Source organism: Petromyzon marinus, chromosome 33 (assembly GCF_048934315.1).
Source record: "Petromyzon marinus isolate PM22_M1 ecotype Great Lakes invasive population chromosome 33, UKy_Petmar_22M1.pri1.0, whole genome shotgun sequence".
In the NCBI taxonomy this organism is placed as follows: Eukaryota; Metazoa; Chordata; class Hyperoartia; order Petromyzontiformes; family Petromyzontidae; genus Petromyzon; species Petromyzon marinus.
This window is the reverse complement of record NC_133699.1, coordinates 8,653,411-8,674,725: the sequence shown is the minus strand read 5'-3', so window position 1 is coordinate 8,674,725 and position 21,315 is coordinate 8,653,411. Positions and strand designations below refer to the sequence as shown.

The window sequence follows — 21,315 nt, the reverse complement described above, 5'->3', positions numbered from 1 at the left end:
ATGTCTTACGGTGCACCAAGCGACTGACACCCATCAAAGCGGGCACGGTAGTTAGAGAAACGATCGACTCGCGTTCCAAAAACCGCAAGTGACGCTGTTAAGAAGTGGTTGGGGGAGGTGGGGGTCCGTGGTTCGGGTCAGAGCACTGAACTAGCACCGCTGGTTTGAAATCCTCGTGTTTCAGCCATGCTGGATCTCAAGTGCGGCGAGTTGATGGGGGCTCAGCCTTGGTCACCAACGACGGCATGAGAAAAATAACAAAAAACAACCCATCACATTACATTCGGCAGACACGTTCCGCAGCAGGGTGTGCGGGAGAGTGATTGTCAACAGATTGGACAAACGGGCCTAATTATTGTTGCGTGTAGTTACTTGATGACTCTTACTTGTGTAGTGGGATCACTGAGAGACACACACTAACTCAGGAGGCAACACGTTTATTCTATGGACCACAACGGGATAACGACATAAACTGGGTCAGGACAGTCGGCACACTGCCTGACCCACGATGCCGAGCACAAAGACCGAAGACCCAGGGGAAGACGCAGCACGGAGGACTCCATTCCAGTAGACAGCCCCGACCCAGCCTCGGGACCTCCCTTTTATGCCCCCCAGCGTGGCCTGGCTCCGCCCTCAGCCACGCCCCCTTCTGGAACCTACCAGAAGGTTCTGGGCCATACCCCACGTGTTCCTTCTGTCACTTTTGGCCCACATCCTTACCCTGGCCTATCACATGCCCTTGCCAGCCAACCGGGCTGCTCCGTCCTCAGATGCCCCCTCTCTGCCAGCCACCAGCACTATGCCCCCTAGGAACCCGTTCCATGACATTGCAATGCCCCACTGGCAGAGAGGGCTACTACACTCCCAGTTTCCCTCTCTATCAGTCACTGGCGCGAGGCGCCGTAGTGACCCATTCTATGTCACTACACTTTCATTACGGCGATACACCCCGCTGCTCCAGACGCAGTTATTACGGCCTAACCACCTGAATGTGAAATTGTAGCTGTTGCTCTACATCTACATCAGCAGCCATATAAAGAAGAAGAAGAAAAAGACTCGATGACTCTAAGGTGTCATTGAAAGTCCTCCTCGGGAAAAAAACACAACCCCCCAACCCACCCCAGCCGTGACTTAGAGTGTCACTGTGATGGTCTCTCCGGCGCGGCTGGCAGCCGCCCATTCACGCTCCAAGCACGAGGCGGTCACGTGGCTCCGGGAGCCCGCAGACAGGGCCGCCTCCTGCCAAGAGAGACGGACGCACCGTTCCCGCCGCTCAAGAAATGCAATGAACCACCGACCGTCAAGCTCGAAAAACCAGGTTCGATCCAGTCTCTGGTAAGGGTTAGGGAATGGAGCCAGCAGTGGTGATTCTATGGCAGGGGGGTGCAAAGAAACCCCCCCTCCCCCCCAATGAACAGCAGGACCCCCATTCAGAGGCAGCTTTTCAGGATGGCATTGAAGGAAGAAGTCAAGTTCAATGTCATCCTGGGCAATGCCACTGGTTCAACTTCCAAGATTGCTTTGGTAGCCAAAGGGAGAACTCAATGTTTGGTCGTTAGAGAAGCCTTGACTGTTGATGACTACGATCTTCATGCTGCAATCGGATCTTCTCAATCATTAAATTGAAGGTAGGTGTGCCTCAGTGGGGGGCACACGGTTACAACACTCTGCTACGAGATTGGTGCTTATCCCATGACAATAAGACCAAACATTGTTCATTCTCGGAGCCAGGAATTTACCAAATTAAGTGCCAAACTGAATTTCAAAGGTTGTGCGACCATGAGTGACCGGGCTGAGATCATCCAACTCGCTGCACGCAAGAATCAGGTTTAATCAGAAGGCGGCTGAAATCCAGACGTTTTACCCGAAGGAGTATCAGCGGTGCCAGCTCGGTGTCTCTGAACTGTGAGTCGCCAACTTTTGCCTCGTCCATCCAATTTCCTCGAGAGCACCGTGCCAGACTCCATCACCGTGAATGGGGCAGATTGCACGGGCGATGTGCCGCCATGGTTTGTTTCATGAGTGATGTGACTCTGGCGCATTGTGTGAGGGTTCCGTCCGTGTGCTCTTTGCAGCAAAACAAATACTGAGGCTGTTATCGCTCCATTTGTCATCGGCAGGAGCAGCGGTGTATTGCAAGTGCGTTGTGAAAGCTGGGGACAATGAGTTTGATTGCCGATCACGGCTGACATCAGTGGCGAGTGATATCTGAAACGGCCCTAGGCTCGCTCAAACCTTCACCAACCTGCGTTACCCACAATGCCACACAACATCGTATACAATGCTCGTCGTTCAGGATTATATTTGTGTGTAAAATCTACGTGTGTAACTGCACGCTAGTGTGTAAAATCTATGTGTGTAACTCCACGCTAGTGTGTAAAATCTACGTGTATAACTCCACGCTAGTGTGTAAAATCTACGTGTGTAACTCCACGTTACTGTGTATAGTCTATGTGTGTAACTCCACGCTACTGTGTATAGTCTATGTGTGTAACTCCACGCTAGTGTGTATAGTCTATGTGTGTAACTCCATGCTACTGTGTATAGTCTATGTGTGTAACTCCACGCTACTGTGTATAGTCTGTGTGTGTAACTCCACGCTAGTGTGTATAGTCTATGTGTGTAACTCCATGCTACTGTGTATAGTCTATGTGTGTAACTCCACGCTACTGTGTATAGTCTATGTGTGTAACTCCACGCTACTGTGTATAGCCTGTGTGTAACTCCACGCTAGTGTGTATAGTCTATGTGTGTAACTCCACGCTAGTATGTATAGTCTATGTGTGTAACTCCACGCTACTGTGTATAGTCTGTGTGTGTAACTCCACGCTACTGTGTATAGTCTATGTGTGTAACTCCACGCTAGTATGTATAGTCTATGTGTGTAACTCCACGCTACTGTGTATAATAATCTATGGTGAGTGTTTAGCTCACCGCGATCCTGCGGAGCTGCAGAGCCGAGCGAACCCCGAGAAGCTCCTTCTTGAGATCGAGCAGCTCCATCTCGCCCTGCAGGAGCCACATCTCGCGCTCCTCCACCTGCAGGCTGCACAGGTGAGTGGCACACAGGCACGTGTGTATAAAGGAGCGTTCACACAGGTACGTTCACACAGGTGTGTGCATAAAGGAGCATTAACACAGGTGTGTGTATAAAAGCGTGTCCACACAGGGGCGTTTACACAGGCGTGTGCATAAAGGAGCGTTCACACAGGTGTGTATAAAGGTGTGTTCACACAGGTGTGTATATATGTGTTCACACAGGTGTGTGCATAAAGGTGCGTTCACACAGGTGTGTGTATAAAGGTGCGTTCACACGGGTGTGTGTATAAAGGTGTGTTCACACAGGTGCGTTCACACAGGTGTGTGTGCATAAAACAGATCCAAGAGATCCAAGAGGTGTACTGAATGTGGTGTGCCGGATACGAACGCATGTTCTGGCTCCACCGACACAAACAGGTGACGAACGTCAAAGCGCCGCCCGGGCACCAAACCAAGCACTTGACAGCGCCGGGCATTGATGACGTTGGATTGTTCCGTAAATGTTCAACTTAATGCTGCGGCGACATCTGCTGGTCGGAGGGCGGATCCCCTATGACAAGTGAGACGGATGTCTCTTTACGAAGAGCGATGGTGAAGCTCACGGCGTGTTCGATACTTTGAATCGTGACGCGCAAGAGTCGATTTTTTTTTTACATTTCTGTGTTTGTTACATAGTTGCATCTGTACGGGATAGAGTGCTTCCCCCTCGCACGCGCGGGTTTTCTCCAGGTGCTCCGGTTTCTTTTCACGTGTAAGCACTCGATAATTTGGCTGGTAACGCCTTCGCATTTAGAGGACCGCAGATCTTGGGCAACTCTCGTCGCCGCCCTCCCGCTCGTCCGTGATCACTCATCGCTCCCCCGAGTCGTTCTCCTCTCCGAGAGTGAGCGAAGGAGAATGCATTGCAAATGACACGACCACGGAGGGGAGGTGAATCTCCGCCCGCAACCACAGCAAGTTTTGCGTTACGCAAAGGACGTCAAAAGACTCGACACGTGAGCACCGGCGGCGGGCGGACGAGCCTAGCGACCGGCTCTCCCGCAAAGACAAAGATCCCCCGTATAGCCTTTAGCAGACTGTTGGGGCAAGTGCTGTTAGCGAGCACCTATGAAGGCCGGCACGGCACACGAGGGGGGTGGGCGGCCAGCACCACGCCCGACCCGCCTTTGTCTCCCCAGTGGCGACGTTTTACTACACACCGCACAAGGTACTGATTTGAGGCTGAGTCGACCTAGGGGGAGGCCCAAGACCGGTTCAGATAATCGTCACTGGTGGTTGGCCGTGAGCGGGACTCGAACTCGGGTGGCCAGGTTCGTAGCGCAACAAAGGGGGAACGGGGCTTAGCCCCATTCAAGCCGAGTGACCGGCCCGCCCGCTCACACAACCCGCGTCGTGAAACCTCCCACATCGGCGGCTCGACGGTGCGAGTGGGGACTGACGCGATCGATGGACCCGCGCAATTGAAATGTATTTGGGGTCGCTAGCGTCCAAAAGCCAACGACTTTTAGCGTGCACAGAAGAGGGGGATTAAAAAAAAAAGCACAACGGGAGCCTTCGAGGTCACCTCGAGCAGGGAGGGGAACGCGGCGCGCCGGCTGACGGAGCCGGTGACGCCCGCGTGTCGTCATTGCGCGTCGCTCGGCCCAAGGCGCCCCCTGCACGTGGCGACCTTGCCCGTGTGGACGGGAGGCCCGCCGCTCATGTTGGGGTGGCTCACCGGGCGAGCGTATAGGGTTCGTGGTGGTAACCTATGGGTCGATGGCATCGCTCAACGAAGCGGTCGACAATTAAATTTTGATTTAAAGCTTTCGTGACTGCAATGAGTCATCTTCTTTGGTTCTTTCGGTAAGGTCACGTAGAATGAGAATAAAATAATAAAATAACACAATAAAATTCTCACGACGTTTCGGCCACAACACAAGCGGCCGCTTGACCTTACCGAAAGAACCAAAGAAGACGGTCGACAAATTTGACGCAATCTCTCGAGCTTGTCTCCCGTCACTCTGTCACTAAACTATTAAGCTATTAAATATTTACTTTGAGCTTTTGTGACTTCAGGAATTCATGTTAATCGGGTCTTTCGGTAAAGTCACTTAGATAGGTTCAAATAAAATAACAAAAAAATAACAATAAAAACTACGACGTTTCGATCACAACACAAGCGATCGTCATCCTGATCGTCATCGTGATGACGATCGCTGTTATTTTTGTTGTTATTTTCTTTGAACCTATCTACGCGACTTTACCGAAAGACCCAAAGAATATTAAGCTATTATTTTTTTTAATTATTTTTGTTTTATTTTACCAGGTAAGGCCCACGCAGCTACATAGCTCTCTTTTTTAAGAAGCGACCTGGCCACAAATGAACTCAACGAAGTGACTTATCACGTGGAAATTTATAGCAGCCAAATTCCCTCGAAAGCATGTTTCTAAATGTGGAGGTGAAACCCGGAGGAGCCGCGTAAAAATCCACGCGACCACGGTGAGAGAGACACGCAAACTCCGAATGTACAGGCGTCAGGGTCGCGACCACCGCCTGTATACCAGGCGAGGTAGTAAACATCTGCGCCACCTATCGGTTTCGGGAGGCAGCATCGGCAGACGGGCGATGTCCTCCTCCTTCTGGGCGATGGCCGCCCGGATCCGGGCGAGGTCTCCGCGCAGATCGGAGACTCTGTCACCCTGCGAGGGGTGGCGGCTCCTCCTCGGCCTCTCTTCCTCCGCGGGCCTCTCCCCGGGCCTCTCCCCGGGCTGGCCGAGACCCGCGATGGCGGCGGTGAACGTTTGCAGGTCCGCGCCGCTCAGGGACTCTGCGCTCATCGTCGTCATCATCGTCATCATGATCATCGTCACAGTCATCATAATCATCGTCATCTTCATTTGTCAGAACCCTCGGCGCGAGAGCTCACAAGGTCGACTGGCGCTAGAGATGAACCCCCGTGCGGTTGAGTTTGCATAGAAGGTCAATGGCGTCCTCTGAGACGAGGCTCAAAAGAAAGCTGTCTCTGGTGAGGACCAATCAGTTTCAAGGACAATGCATCATATTTTCAGAGTACGTTTTTTTGTTTGCGTTCTGACCACAAATATTGTGGTTAATGCAGACATGATTCCTTGTAAAAGGTTTCAGTCTGGTGTTTTAACATCTTAACACCTGTTTTTGTTGCCAGAAAAAATGGGAAAACCTATTCTCACAATGTGAGTTTCGCTACAACCCGTTGGCCGTGTGATGGGTTCATCGTCACTGCCATCATCAGTGTCAAACAAGACGCAAACATTGCGCGCGTTACACAACGACAAAAAAACCATCGGAATTTTTGCTCAAGAAATCCATTGTGCTCTTCTTGGCATATGCACAGAGGCTGTCGGCTCTTTACACATTAAACCGTCTCGTTGGAAATGTGTAGGAGTTTTACGGCCTGCACTGTCAACATTGCGTTGCGATGGGATCTTTCCCCGTCATTTACAGCCCGGATGGCAAACACCATCACCATCATTATAATCAATCATTGAACAGCAAACGGTAAACCCAGCAATACATTGATGAGATTTTAAGTAAAACAAAAATGTGAATTTTAATTCTTGTTTTTAACAGTATATATGTTTTGATTTTAAGCTTTCGTGACTACAGTGATTCATATTCTTGGTTCTTTCGGTAAAGTCACGTTGAAGGGAAACAATAAAATAATAAAATATATAGAAAACAATAAATATATTCTATTATTTTATTGTTTCCCTTCAACGTGACTTTACCGAAACAACCAAGATTATAGTATATATGTTTTTTGTCTCTTAACCGTGATTTTTAAACATGTTATTGTTCGTTTTAAGGGCACGTGAGCAACACTTAGTCTGTGCTGCTCTCCAGTTTCCTGGGTAAAAAGTGGGCTCGGCTTTTTGCCCAATCCGGGCCCAGATGGCTCAACAAACTTAATCGACTAACGACGCCACAGAAACGTCGACGGTTGGGAGTGAACGGACGGACAGAGCCGCCCTGCGTAGCGGGGAAGTGGGGCGGGGGGGCGGGCGGGTGTAGGTGAGACGGGGGTCTCACGGAGGAGCGAGTCGACGGCGCGCGCCTCCCGTGAGTGCGTCTCGCTGTAGAGGGCCGAGAGGAGCCGCTCGCGCTCGGCCCACGAACGCAGCCGCAGCGACTCGAGCGTCTCGGGGTCCATGGAGGCCAGGTGGCGCCCGGCGAGCCGCTCGCCTGCGGCAAAAGCAAAGCGACCTCTCGTCTCGGCTCGGTCGCCCGTTCGGTTGGTCGGCGGGGATTGATGGTGACGATGATAATGGATGCATTGTAATTCGATGCTGGTGGGGATTATGACGAGTCAATCCTAGGCGAGATGTGTGTTGGCAAATGTTGCAACTTATTGAAGTGAACTCCGGTCATCCTCACAGCGGCTTTTGGCTGCTGGCCATCGAACAAAGACGGTCACTGCATCGCGGGGCGCTTTCAGGTGCGCTTCTGCGGCCGTCTGGAACGCTCTTCCTTCCGATATTAGGAAGCCACTGGAAGCTATGCACTTTTAAATCTAGATTTATTTATTTTTTCTTTAGAACTGATTTTTGTATTTAGTTTGTTGTCCTTCCCCCGCACCTCTGATTACCAACGATTGGCTACGTACGGTGCGAAACAAGTTCAACATACATACAGGGCTTGGAGAAAAAAAATACCAACTGCTCCAATTTACTCTCAACTGAATGAATTCCGCGAGCGACGGTGTTTTGTTTGGCCATTTTTGCAAGTTGCGAATTCTGGCCGAGAATCGTTTGAAATGAGAATTTGCAGCAGAAATCTCACATGAACCATCATCGGTGGCCAGGATGTCGCTTTGCGTGATGACTTCATAAGTTCATAAAGATTAATTTAATTAAGTCCGGTTTACTCTCCAACATAATAACGACCACCACACAAAAATCTGGTCTATTTGTATTACATTACATAACTTATAACGATGATAATAATTTACAGCTCTCTGTCAGCGCTGTTCTGTTGGCAACCTCAGAAGGACGGCCTCCGCGCCTCGACGCCTGGCCGATGTCTCAGAGACGCGGCGTTCCAGTGCCGGTTAAGGCAGAAGCTGCCGAGACTCGAGCAGGGACTGTCCCAGCAGGTGGCTTGAGGCTGGTGGTTCTCCAGTAACGATGACTCTGTCAGTGTGCCGTCGCGGGGATTTGTTTGACCGAACTGCCACCAAGGCGGTTAAGCGCGGGTTTGTGGATGGGTCACAGCTTGCCCAAGGACCAGTTTGAGCTGCCACTCGCGACGCAACGTCTGCTGCGGCAAGCGTATCGAACTCAGGTCACCAGGGTCATCCCTCTTGTGTTTATGTTAAATTAATTTGAATTCGTATCCCGTTCACTTGCTTTGCGCATTGTGGTTCCTCTAGCCGTCGTGAGGTCGAACATTTTATTTACAGATCTTGTCACTGTGCAGCCGCAACACATGAAATGCCCCCTCCTCCCTCCCACCCCCCGAAAAATGAGATAATGCAACATTTTATTTTTCAAATGCGCCAAACCGTCTCGATGGCTCGTAAGTCTTCTGGCTCTTGTCATTTTTGGCTTGTTTATTATATAACAAATTACAAACTTTGAACAAAAAAAAGTCAACTCAATACCAAGCCCAAATATTTAAAACATATTTTCCGCGCTCAGTGTAATGCGCACCGAGCGTCTCTGCAGTTCAACTTTAAAGCGGAGTGAAGTCATCGTTTGGAGGGCGGACGGAGAGGGAGGGAGGGAGAGAGGCTGGCCTATTTGACTTGGCATCTCACGTAAATTGTTTAAATCGACCCGCCAGCCCTCCGAGAAGACGGCGCGGGAATGTGATGACAGACAGAGACGTTTTCTGGCAAATTACCTCTAACGACGATTCCCAGCCTCTCCATGCCCATCGCCTGAAGCCACGCACAGGCGCCATCGCTCTCCATCTCCTCCAGCGCCTTCCTCCTCCTCCTGCTGCTGCTGCTCCCCTCCACTCCGCCGACCGCTGCTGTCTTTGTGGCAATAAACACGGAGCCCATTAGGCCCGTGACTCTGTGTCTGGATGATGATGATGATAATAACGACGATGACCCGGCCCTGTTTGAGTCGTTTAGAAATGTAATTTATTCTTAGGGTGATTGGAACAAATTACATTGTCCTCGGAGGATGTGGGAAAAATAAATGGGCAGAATGGAAAGGTTTGTACCCGACTCGCAGATGTAAGCGATTTCCTTTCGCATTCACAGATGTACACTGTGTGTCGGAGAGAGCCCGATAGCATTCTACTGTCATTGTTCCATTGTGAAGACACGATGGCTTACACCACCTGCCAGTAGCCTCAATTTCTACACCTTCTGCCAGTAAACCCAAATTACATGCCTGCTGCGAGTAGACTCAAATCACAAAGCCGCTGCAAGTAGACTCAGATCACATCTGGCAAACAAGCAGCATTCGATTAGCAAGCATGACACTGCTGACGAGACCCAGAAGGGCGAAACTGGTCCGAAGTTTATTTCCTTGAGCAAGTTCTGCTGGCTAAAGGCGAACAAGCTGACTAAAAGTGATATTTATTTTGGGACTAGGAGAATGGAGGGTGATATGTTTATTCAATCAAATAAAAGCAATTGTGTCGATGCATCGGGTCTGTGCGTTTGTTTGTGTGTCTGCGCATATGTGTGCGGGGAGCGGTGGCGCAGCAGTTAGCACGCTGCGCTACGAACCCAGCGACCAGAGTTGGACTCCCGCTCGAGGCCAACATCAGTGACGATTATCTGAACCGGCCCTGAGCCTCCCTCTAGGTCGGCTCAGCCTCAAATTAGTATCTTGTGCGGTGTGTAAGCATCAGCACTTGGGAGACGGAGTCGGCCGGGAGTAGTGATAGGCACCCCACTCGCTTGTATGCCCTATCGGCACACTTTCATCGCAGCACTTGCCCCTGTTAAATGCTATACTGTGTCGTGTGTCTTTGAGCGGGGAGTGGTGACATTGCAGCTTTAGTTTGTTGTCCTTCCCCCGCACCTCCGATTAGCACGGCTGGCTACATACGGCACGAAAGAAGTTCACCACGCAGTACATACATACGCGACAAACCCTGCGATACGCGTTTGTTTCCTGGCTTTGGCTAACACCAGTGGTGAGCAATGCGTCTGAACCGGCTTTTAAGAGCCTCTCCAGGTGTAATCCAAACTAGTGCTTGTGTGCGTAGAAGCATCCGCACTGGGTGAGACAAAGACGGCCGCGCGTGGTGGTAGTCTCCCCCTCTCTTGTTCGTCCATCATAGTTGATGATGACCATGGCACGTTTGTCATTTTGCTGGGTTTTGATGAGTGCGCAGATGGCTGAACAGGCCAATCCGAGCCCGGAATTATCTGTGGCACACTGGACAGGTCAGGGAGGATGTCAAGCTCTGAGGTGCAGCCACAGGTCCTGCCTTGGTAGATTTGTGCTGCTGCCTCTTCAAGATAGCACAGGAGCCTCAACTAGTACTAGCCACACATGTGTCAGATCTCGCTCACAGCACTTTGCCCCCGACAGCCCGCCGATGATGGGCTACACGGCTTGAACCTTTTGCCTCTGCGCGCGCGCGCGCGTGCGTGAACTCGTGTGCACTTGGATTGGCGCAAGCAGCCACTGAGTGGTGAATGTCGGTTGTCGTCGTTGTTACTGCTGCTGCTGCTGCCGCGTCCTCGATGCGAGGAACTTACTGGACAAGCGCCGGGCGTCTTCCGATCACTCAGCGGGGGAGGCGAACCCGGTACGTACATCGCTGCGGGGGGGGGGGGGGGAGGAATGGGGTGGAGGGGCAGGGCGGCGTGACACCGCGATCCCGGCCGTCTTTATCTCACCCAGTACCGATGCTTCTACACACACACACCGCACGAAGTTGCTGGAGCGTCGAGTTTCGCCGTCCTAGCCGATCTCCGTCAAGAGGAGACGGATACATCTATCATCTACGCGCCGTGTGTAGAACTTCTTATGCGCCGTACCGTAGCCAACGGTGCTGATCGGAGGTGCGGGGGAAGGACAACACGCCACACAAAAAGGCGGTTCTCAAGAAATTAAGTTTATAAGTACTGATGTAGCTTCTGCAGTTGACTTTATTTAAAGCGGGTGAATGTCCTCTGTTTATGTGCAAATGAAATATACGTGCATATGATAGATATGCACGTATATTCTCGACAGGATACATTGTTGTTGACGAATGTTGATGGTTTTGTCGTTTTTAAATTGTGCTTGTGCACCATCGCCAAAACAGCAGCAGCAGCAGTAGCAGCGAATGAATTGTTTAACTCTGAGTCGGCAAAGTCACTTGAGCAAAGGTAGACCTGGGATTGCTCCAAAAAGTCTGGTGCAAATAATGAAACGTCATCGTTATAAGCCAACACTCTTTCTCCACTACTGTCACGGAAGTTTCTGAAGCATACTTCACCCTGCTGGTCGGTGCAGGTTTTGGTGAAGGGGAGCCCCAGGATTGGGTTCGGATATTGTTCGCCACTGATGTTAGTCGTGAACCGGGGGAAATAAAACGATGGGCCAAAGTATTCATAACGCACGGAATTAACGCCACCGCACGAAGCTAGAGGTGTGTAACGGATCACACTCACAAATAGAATGTTTAAGAATTAGACTGCCAAATATTTTAACTAATTTAATTTGCATTGTACTTTTTTGAGTTCCCAAGCACGTGCATAAGTCATGAATATAATCGATCGTGACAGAAACTGAGAGGGGTGGGGGGAGGGGAACGAAAGCTAGTGGTCCGGGTTCATTTCAAACTTTTGACTCTTTAACTGTTGAACTCTTGAACAACAACAAAACATCAAAAGCCCTTCTCGTCGCGTTCAGATTCGGGCAGCTTCCCCAGACTGACGGTAAATGACTCAATCTTGAGCAACGATCTCTGCCAGAGAGATAGATCCCGTCAGTTTTGATCAACCTCCAGGCTTTGTTTATAACGCCACCGAGGGTGGGACATGAACAGACACGGCCAAAGCCTCACACCCCTGAGCCCACACCATTAACTCTTAACACGTCGGGGTTTCGAGCCTAATATCACGATTCATATAAACGATTTAAAACCCATCCATCAAGTCAAACAAAACAAAAACACTAAAGTTGAACAATACTACCTTAAAAGAAAAAATTCGTAAAATTTGTCATGACATATATGTCAAATTGACGACGTTTCGGACAATAGCCCTTGTTCATGTCAATTTGTCCTTACGAAAAAAATGAAAAAATCTAGAAAGCGCTTTTGAGTGAGAACACGCAGCGCCGATGAAACGCACCCGGCACCATCACAGAGACCCATAGACTCACTCACAGAGACCCATAGACTTACATAGCGACACCCATAGACTCACTCGTAGAGACCTATAGACTCACTCACATAGACCCATAGACTCACTTACAGAGACCTATAGACTCACTCACAGAGACTCATAGACTCACATAGAGAAACCCATAGACTCACTCACAGACACCCATTAACTCACTCACAGAGACCCATAGACTCACTCATAGAACCCCATAGACTCACTCACAGACACCCGTAGACTCACTTACAGAGACCCATAGACTCACTCACAGAGACCCTTAGACTCACATAGAAAAACCCATAGACTCACAGACACCCATGAATTCACTCACAGAGACCCATAGACTTACATAGAGACACCCATAGACTCACTCATAGAGACCCATAGACTCACTTACAGAGACCCATAGACTCACTCACAGAGACTCATAGACTCACATAGAGAAACCCAATGGACTCACTCATAGACACCCATGAACTCACTCACAGAGACCTATAGACTCACATAGAGAGTCTCATAGATTCACTCACACAGACCCATAGACTCACATAGACCTATAGACTCACATATACCCATATACTCACTCACAGAGTCCCAAATACTCACATAGAGAGACCCATAGACTCATTCACAGGCAGCCATGAACTCACTCACAGAGACCCATAGACTTACATAGAGACACCCATAGACTCACTCATAGAGACCCATAGACTCACTCACAGAGACCCATAGACTCACTCACAGAGACCCATAGACTCACATAGAGAAACCCATAGACTCACTCACAGACACCAATGAACTCACAGAGACCTATAGACTCACATAGAGAGTCTCATAGATTCACTCACACAGACCCATAGACTCACATAGACCTATAGACTCACATATACCCATATACTCACTCACAGAGTCCCATATACTCACATAGAGAGACCCATAGACTCATTCACAGGCAGCCATGAACTCACTCACAGAGACCCATAGACTTACATAGAGACACCCATAGACTCACTCATAGAGACCCATAGACTCACTCACAGAGACCCATAGACTCACTCACAGAGACCCATAGACTCACATAGAGAAACCCATAGACTCACTCACAGACACCCATGAACTCACTCACAGAGACCTATAGACTCACATAGAGAGTCTCATAGATTCACTCACACAGACCCATAGACTCACATAGACCTATAGACTCACATATACCCATATACTCACTCGCAGAGTCCCATATACTCACATAGAGAGACCCATAGACTCATTCACAGACAGCCATGAACTCACTCACAGAGACCCATAGACGTACATAGAGACACCCATAGACTCACTCATAGAGACCCATAGACTCACTCACAGAGACCCATAGACTCACTCACAGAGACCCATAGACTCACATAGAGAAACCCATAGACTCACTCACAGACACCCATGAACTCACTCACAGAGACCTATAGACTCACATAGAGAGTCTCATAGATTCACTCACACAGACCCATAGACTCACATAGACCTATAGACTCACATATACCCATATACTCACTCGCAGAGTCCCATATACTCACATAGAGAGACCCATAGACTCATTCACAGACAGCCATGAACTCACTCACAGAGACCCATAGACGTACATAGAGACACCCATAGACTCACTCATAGAGACCCATAGACTCACTCACAGAGACCCATAGACTCACTCACAGAGACCCATATACTCACATAGAGAGACCCATAGACTCATTCACGATCGAGGCTGAATCAGCAGTTCCACTGCTGGATTATTTTTCTGCCTGAAGACGACCGCTTGTGTTGCGATCGAAACGTCGTGATATATTATTATTTTGTTGTTTTATTTTATTTTTCTACCTACGTGACTTTACCGAAAGAACCAAAGAGTATGGATTTCTGCAGTCACGAAAGCCTCAAATCAAGATTGAACAAAACATTCGTTTTGTTAAAACCGTCTCCCCCAACCCGACAGAGCCAAACAAATTAACCCGTTAACCTGTCACGTGTACAAACAAGCGTTTAGCACCGTGCCAATTGCGAATTATTGTTTTTCACAATCAAGTATCAGACTACAGTAGATTTCGTTTAGAAGTTTTGCTGGCTGGCTGGCTGGCGGGCGGGCGGGCGGCCGGACAAATGAATCGGGATCACGAGTGCTGACGTCACTGAACACCCCCCCCCCCCACCACAAAGCTTCCTCCCACCACCCCACCCCTCGAGACGATCAAGGAGGGTGGGGGGGGGAGTGAGGGGGGGGGGGTGCCCCTCCCTCACCAGAAGAGTAACGAGCGTATCTTTGCCTTGGTGGCCAAAGCTACGAGTTGGGAGGCGGTGGGGGGTGGGGGGTTGAGGGCCCTTGCCAATCACCGTGAGATGTAAAGAGAGCACCAAACTAACCACGGTTATTGTACACGTGGAGCCGCGATATATAATAGCCCCATGCAAGACAAATCAAACGCGGGGTGCTTCAAAAAAATGTTAACACCTACATGGGCCTATCGTTTTCAATTTGAAAAGAGCGGATAATGCATTGTAACATGATAACAAGTGTAATGTCAATAGCTTCAAAAAGTCTCCACTTATTCGCCATCGTTGTCAACACGTGGCCTGGAATCTTCTCCAGGTGGTCTCCAGAGCCCGGAGGCAGCAGCACATGTCACGTGGTTATTGTTGCAAATTCTCAGAAGTGTTAAACATTGTTTTTAAGCACCCTATATTGGCAGTGCCGGATTAAGCTCGTGCGGGGCCTGTAACATACGTTATAAAGGGGCCCGAAATTAAACAATTATATTAAAACACACATTTTTGTTTACCTGCATAGTAGAGTAATTGTATTTTTTTATTTGTTATACAGCCAGATAATACGACAAATCGCAAACCGTAAACACCCAGTCGATCGTAAAAGTCGAAGGCGGTATAGTACTATAGTAATAGAGCAAGTGCAGAATCACTGAAACGGAATTGATGGCTTGAAATTTAGCGCGGGGCCCTTGAAATTGCGGGGCCCGTAGCATACGTAGCAACTACACATGTAGTAGCTACCACATGTGTAGTAGCTACTACATGTGTAGTAGCTACTACACATGTAGTAGCTACTACATATGCAGCTACTACATACGTAGCAACTTGTGCTCCTGGGATAATCCGACACTGCGCATCGGGGCCCTCCTTGACCGATTGCTGCAACCACCCCACCCCGCCCGCTGAGCTGACAATGCCGTCACTGCTGCCCCCTCACCCAGCGTGGCGCGCCTCGGCCGGGCTGAGCCGTCATCGGGGGACACGGAGAGGGCCGCTGTCGCGTCTCCCTGCTCCGCGTGCGGCCGCCGTAGCGCCGCGCCCGCACTGCGCGTCCTCCCCGCCCTGCTCCTCGTCCGCGTCTCCCGCTAGCGAAAGGCACCCGGCAAGAACGCTCCACTCGCGCGTTCCCTTCGCGCCGTGCGTACCCTGTTCCATCTCTCCACCACCCGCGTTCTCGCGCGTAACCCCCCCACCACAGCCAACACGGCCCCCTTCCTTCTGGGATCCGCGGACTTTTCCACCAGCATTGATTGAGGACAAAGCGAGCAAGGGGGAGGGAGGGGGGGGAGCAGTGTACCCTTGCCTGCAAGGTCGCCAATTCTCTCCAGCATTTATTTTAAAAGCAAGCCTCAACTCCGCTGACGAGACGCGCCGAGTGTCGAAAGCAATCAAGGGTTGTTGCTTGTGTCTCGAATCAATGCTTCTGACATGACGCGGCTGTGGGGAGACATTCCCAACGCTGTCGTCAACCCATAGGGTTTAGCACGTATGCTTGTACAGGCAAATTGAGTTTTCAGGTCCATGCGGCGTACAGCCGTTTCAATGCGGGCAAAAAGAAAATAAATTTGTGTTTCTCCCTTGTGATTGGACTTTGTAGGATGAACGTTGAGATTTATAAGGGGCACGGGGTGAGCAATAAGGTCTAAATTGGTCTGCAATAAGGTAGGGCACTGACAAGGGGTTGACAGGTATGCATTCCTCGTGTTTATTTTGTTATTTAAATTCCAACAGTGACTTCTCATGCCGGCCGTTAGGGGACGTAACGGCGTCACAAGGCTGTAACGGCGTCAGTGTGAAAGTTACGGCGCGCATGATCAGACCTCGTTTAATACAGCAGTAGAATGCGTTCCTGAAAAATGCCAAGTTGAACGAAAAAAACGCAATTTACCCATAAATAATCTAACGATACCGTTTAGCATTATTCCTCGTCCTGTATCATTGTACCGCTCAGCTTCACAGCTCAAGAAAGTAGTTCGGCGTCGACCACTCAGAAGCCGCGTGATAACGGTGCACACGTTCCGCGTTATAGCGGTGCACGTATCTGCATTATAACGGCGCGCGTTCCTCGTTATAGCGGTGCGCGTGTCTGCATTATAACGGCGCGTGTTCCTCGTTATAGCGGTGCACGTGTCTGCATTATAACGGCACGTGTTCCTCGTTATAGCGGTGCACGTGTCTGCATTATAACGGCGCGTGTTCCTCGTTATAGCGGTGCGCGTGTCTACATTATAACGGCACGTGTTCCTCGTTATAGCGGTGCGCGTGTCTGCATTATAACGGCGCGTGTTCCTCGTTATAGCGGTGCACGTGTCTGCATTATAACGGCACGTGTTCCTCGTTATAGCGGTGCGCGTGTCTGCATTATAACGGCGCGTGTTCCTCGTTATAGCGGTGCGCGTGTCTACATTATAACGGCGCGTGTTCCTCGTTATAGCGGTGCGCGCGTTCCTCGCTGAGCGAAGGAGTTCCCCCATGGAAGAATCGCATGATAGCGAAAACGCGTTTACATTGTGAACACCACGCTTTAAGCAAGCACTTACCGTACGTGTTATTGCGTGCCGCCCAGTCTATATGTTTGTCTTTTAAGGCCATTGGGTTATTTTTAGTATTCGTGCTGCCACCAAATAATGCGTACGTGCAATGCAGGGCATTTACACGCCAGAGGCGCTACGCCAGCGATTCTCAACCCCGTAGGGTTGCGCAGGCTGCAGCATGAATACCGTGCAGGAGAAATGTTGCAGGCACGTGGGAAACACCAGAGCAAACGTTGTGGTGACACAGCACACTAATACAAAACGAGGCTATTCGGGGGACCTTTGTATTTGTCTGGACCCCTGAGCAACAACATTGTTTATCTGTATTTTAATGATGCAGTTTTTGTGGTACGCGTGATGATGAAGTTACCTTGTTCAGAGAGTCCGATTGCAGGTGCAGCTTTTGCATCTCTTGAACCAACCGGTCTCTCATGTCACACTCTTTTGTATTCAATTCATCTAGAAATATATATACGTTCAAAATATTTGAGGTCATTAATAAATAATATTTCAAAAACTACAAAACATTCAATCGATTTTTTGGGCCAGATCGCAGAAGCAAAACTATGTGCCGCATACCTGACAGCCGCAAATAAAGAATCGATTATGAATCGTGGAATCGTTCGCGAAAGCCTGCATGTTCAACCGCAAACAACGAATGAAAGGCCAAACAACCCCCAAACGTACCGATATTCTGTTCCGTGAACTGCAGTAGGTTGATGCCTTCGTTAAAACTTCCTGCGTGAAATGAAAACGCAATAACAACATCAAACAGAGATGTGTCCGGCAATCCAGTATTTGTGCCGCACGCATACACAGTTTACAATATGACCGCAACACTAAACACACAACATGGATCAGCACAACATTGGCGTGACCATGACGCAATCTACCCAACTCACATTTCATAATTAGACTTTTTCATGTTGTAAATATTTTTATGTGTTCATTTGTTTGTGTGTGTGCTGCTCATGTTGATGGAACAGGTGGGGAGCGGTAGTGTAGCGGTTAGCGCGCTGCACTACAAACCCAGCGACCCGAGTTTGATTCCCGCTCACGGCCAAAACCAGTGGCGATTATCTGAACCGGACATGGGCCTCCCCTAGGTCGACTCAGCCTCAAATTAGTGCCTGGTGCTGTGTAAAAACATCGCCACTGGGGAGACAAAGGCGGTCGGGCGTGGTGCTGGCCACCCACCCCCTCGTGTACCGTGCCGGCCTTCATAGGTGCTCGCTAAAAGCACCTTCCCCAACAGTCTGTTAAAGCTATACGGGGTATCGACGTCTTTGTTTCATTCATGTTGATAACGTTGCCTTGTAAAACATATTTGTACGCACTTGTATTTAGATGCTTTTGTAAATAAATAAATAACATACTGTTTACCGTAAAAAATTCATCTCTCCAAAGAAAATGTATCGCTGTCACACCATTAACCCACTGCCACAAAGCGGTGGGACAGATTAGTCCACGGAGAGAGAGAGACATCATACAGCTACCACCTTTGAAAAACCTTCAAGTGACCTCTGGTATACGTAGTACTTTCCTATTCTCTGACATAGAGAGAAATGTTTGTCGATTTTATATCAGACCAATTTTTTTCATTCTCAGAGCTGGAATTTCGCCAAATCAAGCAAATAACCAAATTTTATGTCGTTCAGAGCTTTGCGTTTTTTTGTGCATTCAAATGATGGCCGGGCTGAGACCTTCAACTCGCTGCTGCACTCGAGAAGCCCAGTTCATATTCACAGATGGCTGAATTGGATTCGACCCTAGACTTCTAAGCGATGCCAACTCCAGCGCCACCCAGGACGTTCTCGAATGATCATCGTGATTATTGCCGCTCACAAAATGTCAAAATGCGACTGCCATTGCATACATGCGTGTTGAACTTCTTTCACGCCGTACGTCGCCTACCGTGCTCATCGGAGGTGCGGGGGAAGGACAACAACAACAACAACAATTGTTTACGACCGTGCGCTCCCTCGTCCGTACCTTTTCTTGGGTGAGTTTGCGGAAACGCGTTCAGCTGCGCATTGGTGATCTCCGAATTCAGCCGGAAGCTTTTCCTCTTCTTGGTGGCGGCGGTGGCGGCAGCGGTGGCATCCTCAACGGCGTCGACCAGCCCGTGCCGATCGCCGCCCGGCACCTCGGCTTCCTCCGCCGTCTCCTCCGCGCCCTCTCGCGCCACGGCCCCCTGGAATTCCTTGGCCGTGTCCGTCGCGGGCAGGGCAAGCGACGCCTCCGAGTTCTTCGCGTCGCCGGCGTTCCCCGTCGCGTTCTCTCGCTCCACCGTGGCGTGGCTCCCCGAGCTGTCCACGCAGTCGCTGTCCGACGACGGCGGAGGGCTCGCGGCCCGCTCCTCCTCTTCCTCCGAGTTGATCTCGAAGAATTGGTCGTCTTCCAGGACGTCCGACGGGCTGGCAGGGATGAAGTTTATCGTCGGCATGGAGAGGCCGCCGCCAGCTGCTGCCACAGTCTCGCCGTCATCGCCGCCGGCGCCACACGCAAGGTTCTCAATTCCGGCCATCTCCTCCTCGCTGCTCACGCTCACCTCCATCCGACGCGTCTCCACGTTGGGCAGCGAGGCCAAAGCCGCGAGCTTCTTCTTCCTCCTTCCGAGGCCGCCGCGCCCGCCGGGCTGCGGGGACAGCGTCAGGCTGCCGGAGAAACTGGCCGCCCTCTTGCGCCACTCGGCGCGCGCGCCGCCTCCACCACCGGATTCCGGCCGCGTCGGAACCCGCCGGTCGCCCTCGCGGTCTTCACCGGCGTCGGCGCCTCCCGGCGCGGCGGTCGTTCCCGCGGCGCGCTTCTCGGCGTGCCGCCGAACGGCTCCGGCAGCCTCGGCCGCCGTGGCGCCGCCGGTCAAACCGCCCTCGGCGTCGGCCACGCGAGCTTTTGCGCTGGCAGGGACACTCGGTGGCGATGGTGGCGACGTCCCGTCGACGGGGTCGTCGTCGCCCGTGCATCGACAGCGGAGCAGCCTCGTCAATAGGCGGCAACGTCCTCTCTCTCCGAGCCGAGAGTTCGCCTGGGTTTTTCCGAGTCGCTCTCTCGTTCGCGTCCCCGCGAGGGGGGACTCTGCGCTCTTCCGTGGCATTTCAGGGATCAACACCCGCGGGAGGACGAGCTACCTCGTTGGCACTTGACGATCTCGCGTTGCCGTCAATTCCGCCGCTCGGTTGCCAGACGGTTGATTGGTCGGACTCGGGCTTCGTGGTTGCGTTGGTGGACGATGGTTGTTAGCAGGCCCGGACGACGTGAAAGCCCGAATGGGATCGTCACGACCGCTCGTGGTGTCATTCCCGTGGAGCTCCGCCGCACAGCATTGGCTGCAAAAGCGCCATGGATTTTCATGGAGGCGGAGGGGGGGTGATCAATTAATCCCTAAATAAAGCATTAAAATAGTCTTTGAGCATGGGATAATTAGCGGGTATTTGAAAGTAAAATGAGCGACATGTTTTTGATATGGTAATCAGTTTTGTTGCATACCTCTCTTATACTTTCAAATTGGCCGTGCACTTTAAAAATGCAGTATTTGGCATTGATGTTGCAAAAAGACCACATCAGCATAGAGAGGGCTCGACTATTAACGGCACTGGGTAAACAATGCAGCTCCATCAGAGGACGGAACACATATCTGCTAGACTTTCGAGTGCCAACGTTGTATTATTTTATCAGAATATCAAATTACCATGTGAAAGTGCGCGGTTCATATCGCATACGAAAGACATCCAATTACACCATAATACACACGTACGTTTTGTGTATTTATAAATTTGGCATAATTAGAATGCGGTATTAAGCACGTTGTGGAGAAAAACACGAGAAAGATTGTCGGATACAGCCGTGTCGCTGAATTTGAAACTCATAACGTTGTACGAAACTAAATTCTTAATATTCGGTGGCACGGAGGTCAGCGCACTGCGCTATGAACGCCGGTGAAGTGTGTGTATGTACCGTACGTTGAACTTCTTTCGCACCGTGCGTAGCCAACCGCGCCAATCGGAGGTGACCCATTCCCAGGCACGGCTAACATCAGTGATCCCCCGGGCTATCGCTTCAATCAACAGGTACTGACCAGCGTGGTGAAGTATGGTAAAAACAACCTCCATAACCGACAATTT

At 50.4% G+C, this 21,315-nt stretch overlaps 1 protein-coding gene across 1 annotated transcript; it reads right to left on the bottom strand.

Annotated features, from left to right (window-relative positions):
* Positions 1-421: 421 nt before the first annotated feature.
* LOC116948253 (uncharacterized) lies at positions 422-20,288 on the bottom strand. The gene is made up of 8 exons (XM_032964737.1): positions 19,184-20,288; positions 17,879-17,929; positions 17,562-17,650; positions 8,903-9,038; positions 7,091-7,243; positions 5,612-5,849; positions 2,935-3,046; positions 422-1,239 (listed from the first exon to the last, which is right to left on the bottom strand). The coding sequence occupies exons 1-8, from the start codon at positions 20,286-20,288 to the stop codon at positions 1,132-1,134; spliced, it is 1,992 nt and encodes a 663-aa protein (XP_032820628.1). The 3' UTR covers positions 422-1,131.
* Positions 20,289-21,315: the final 1,027 nt, after the last annotated feature.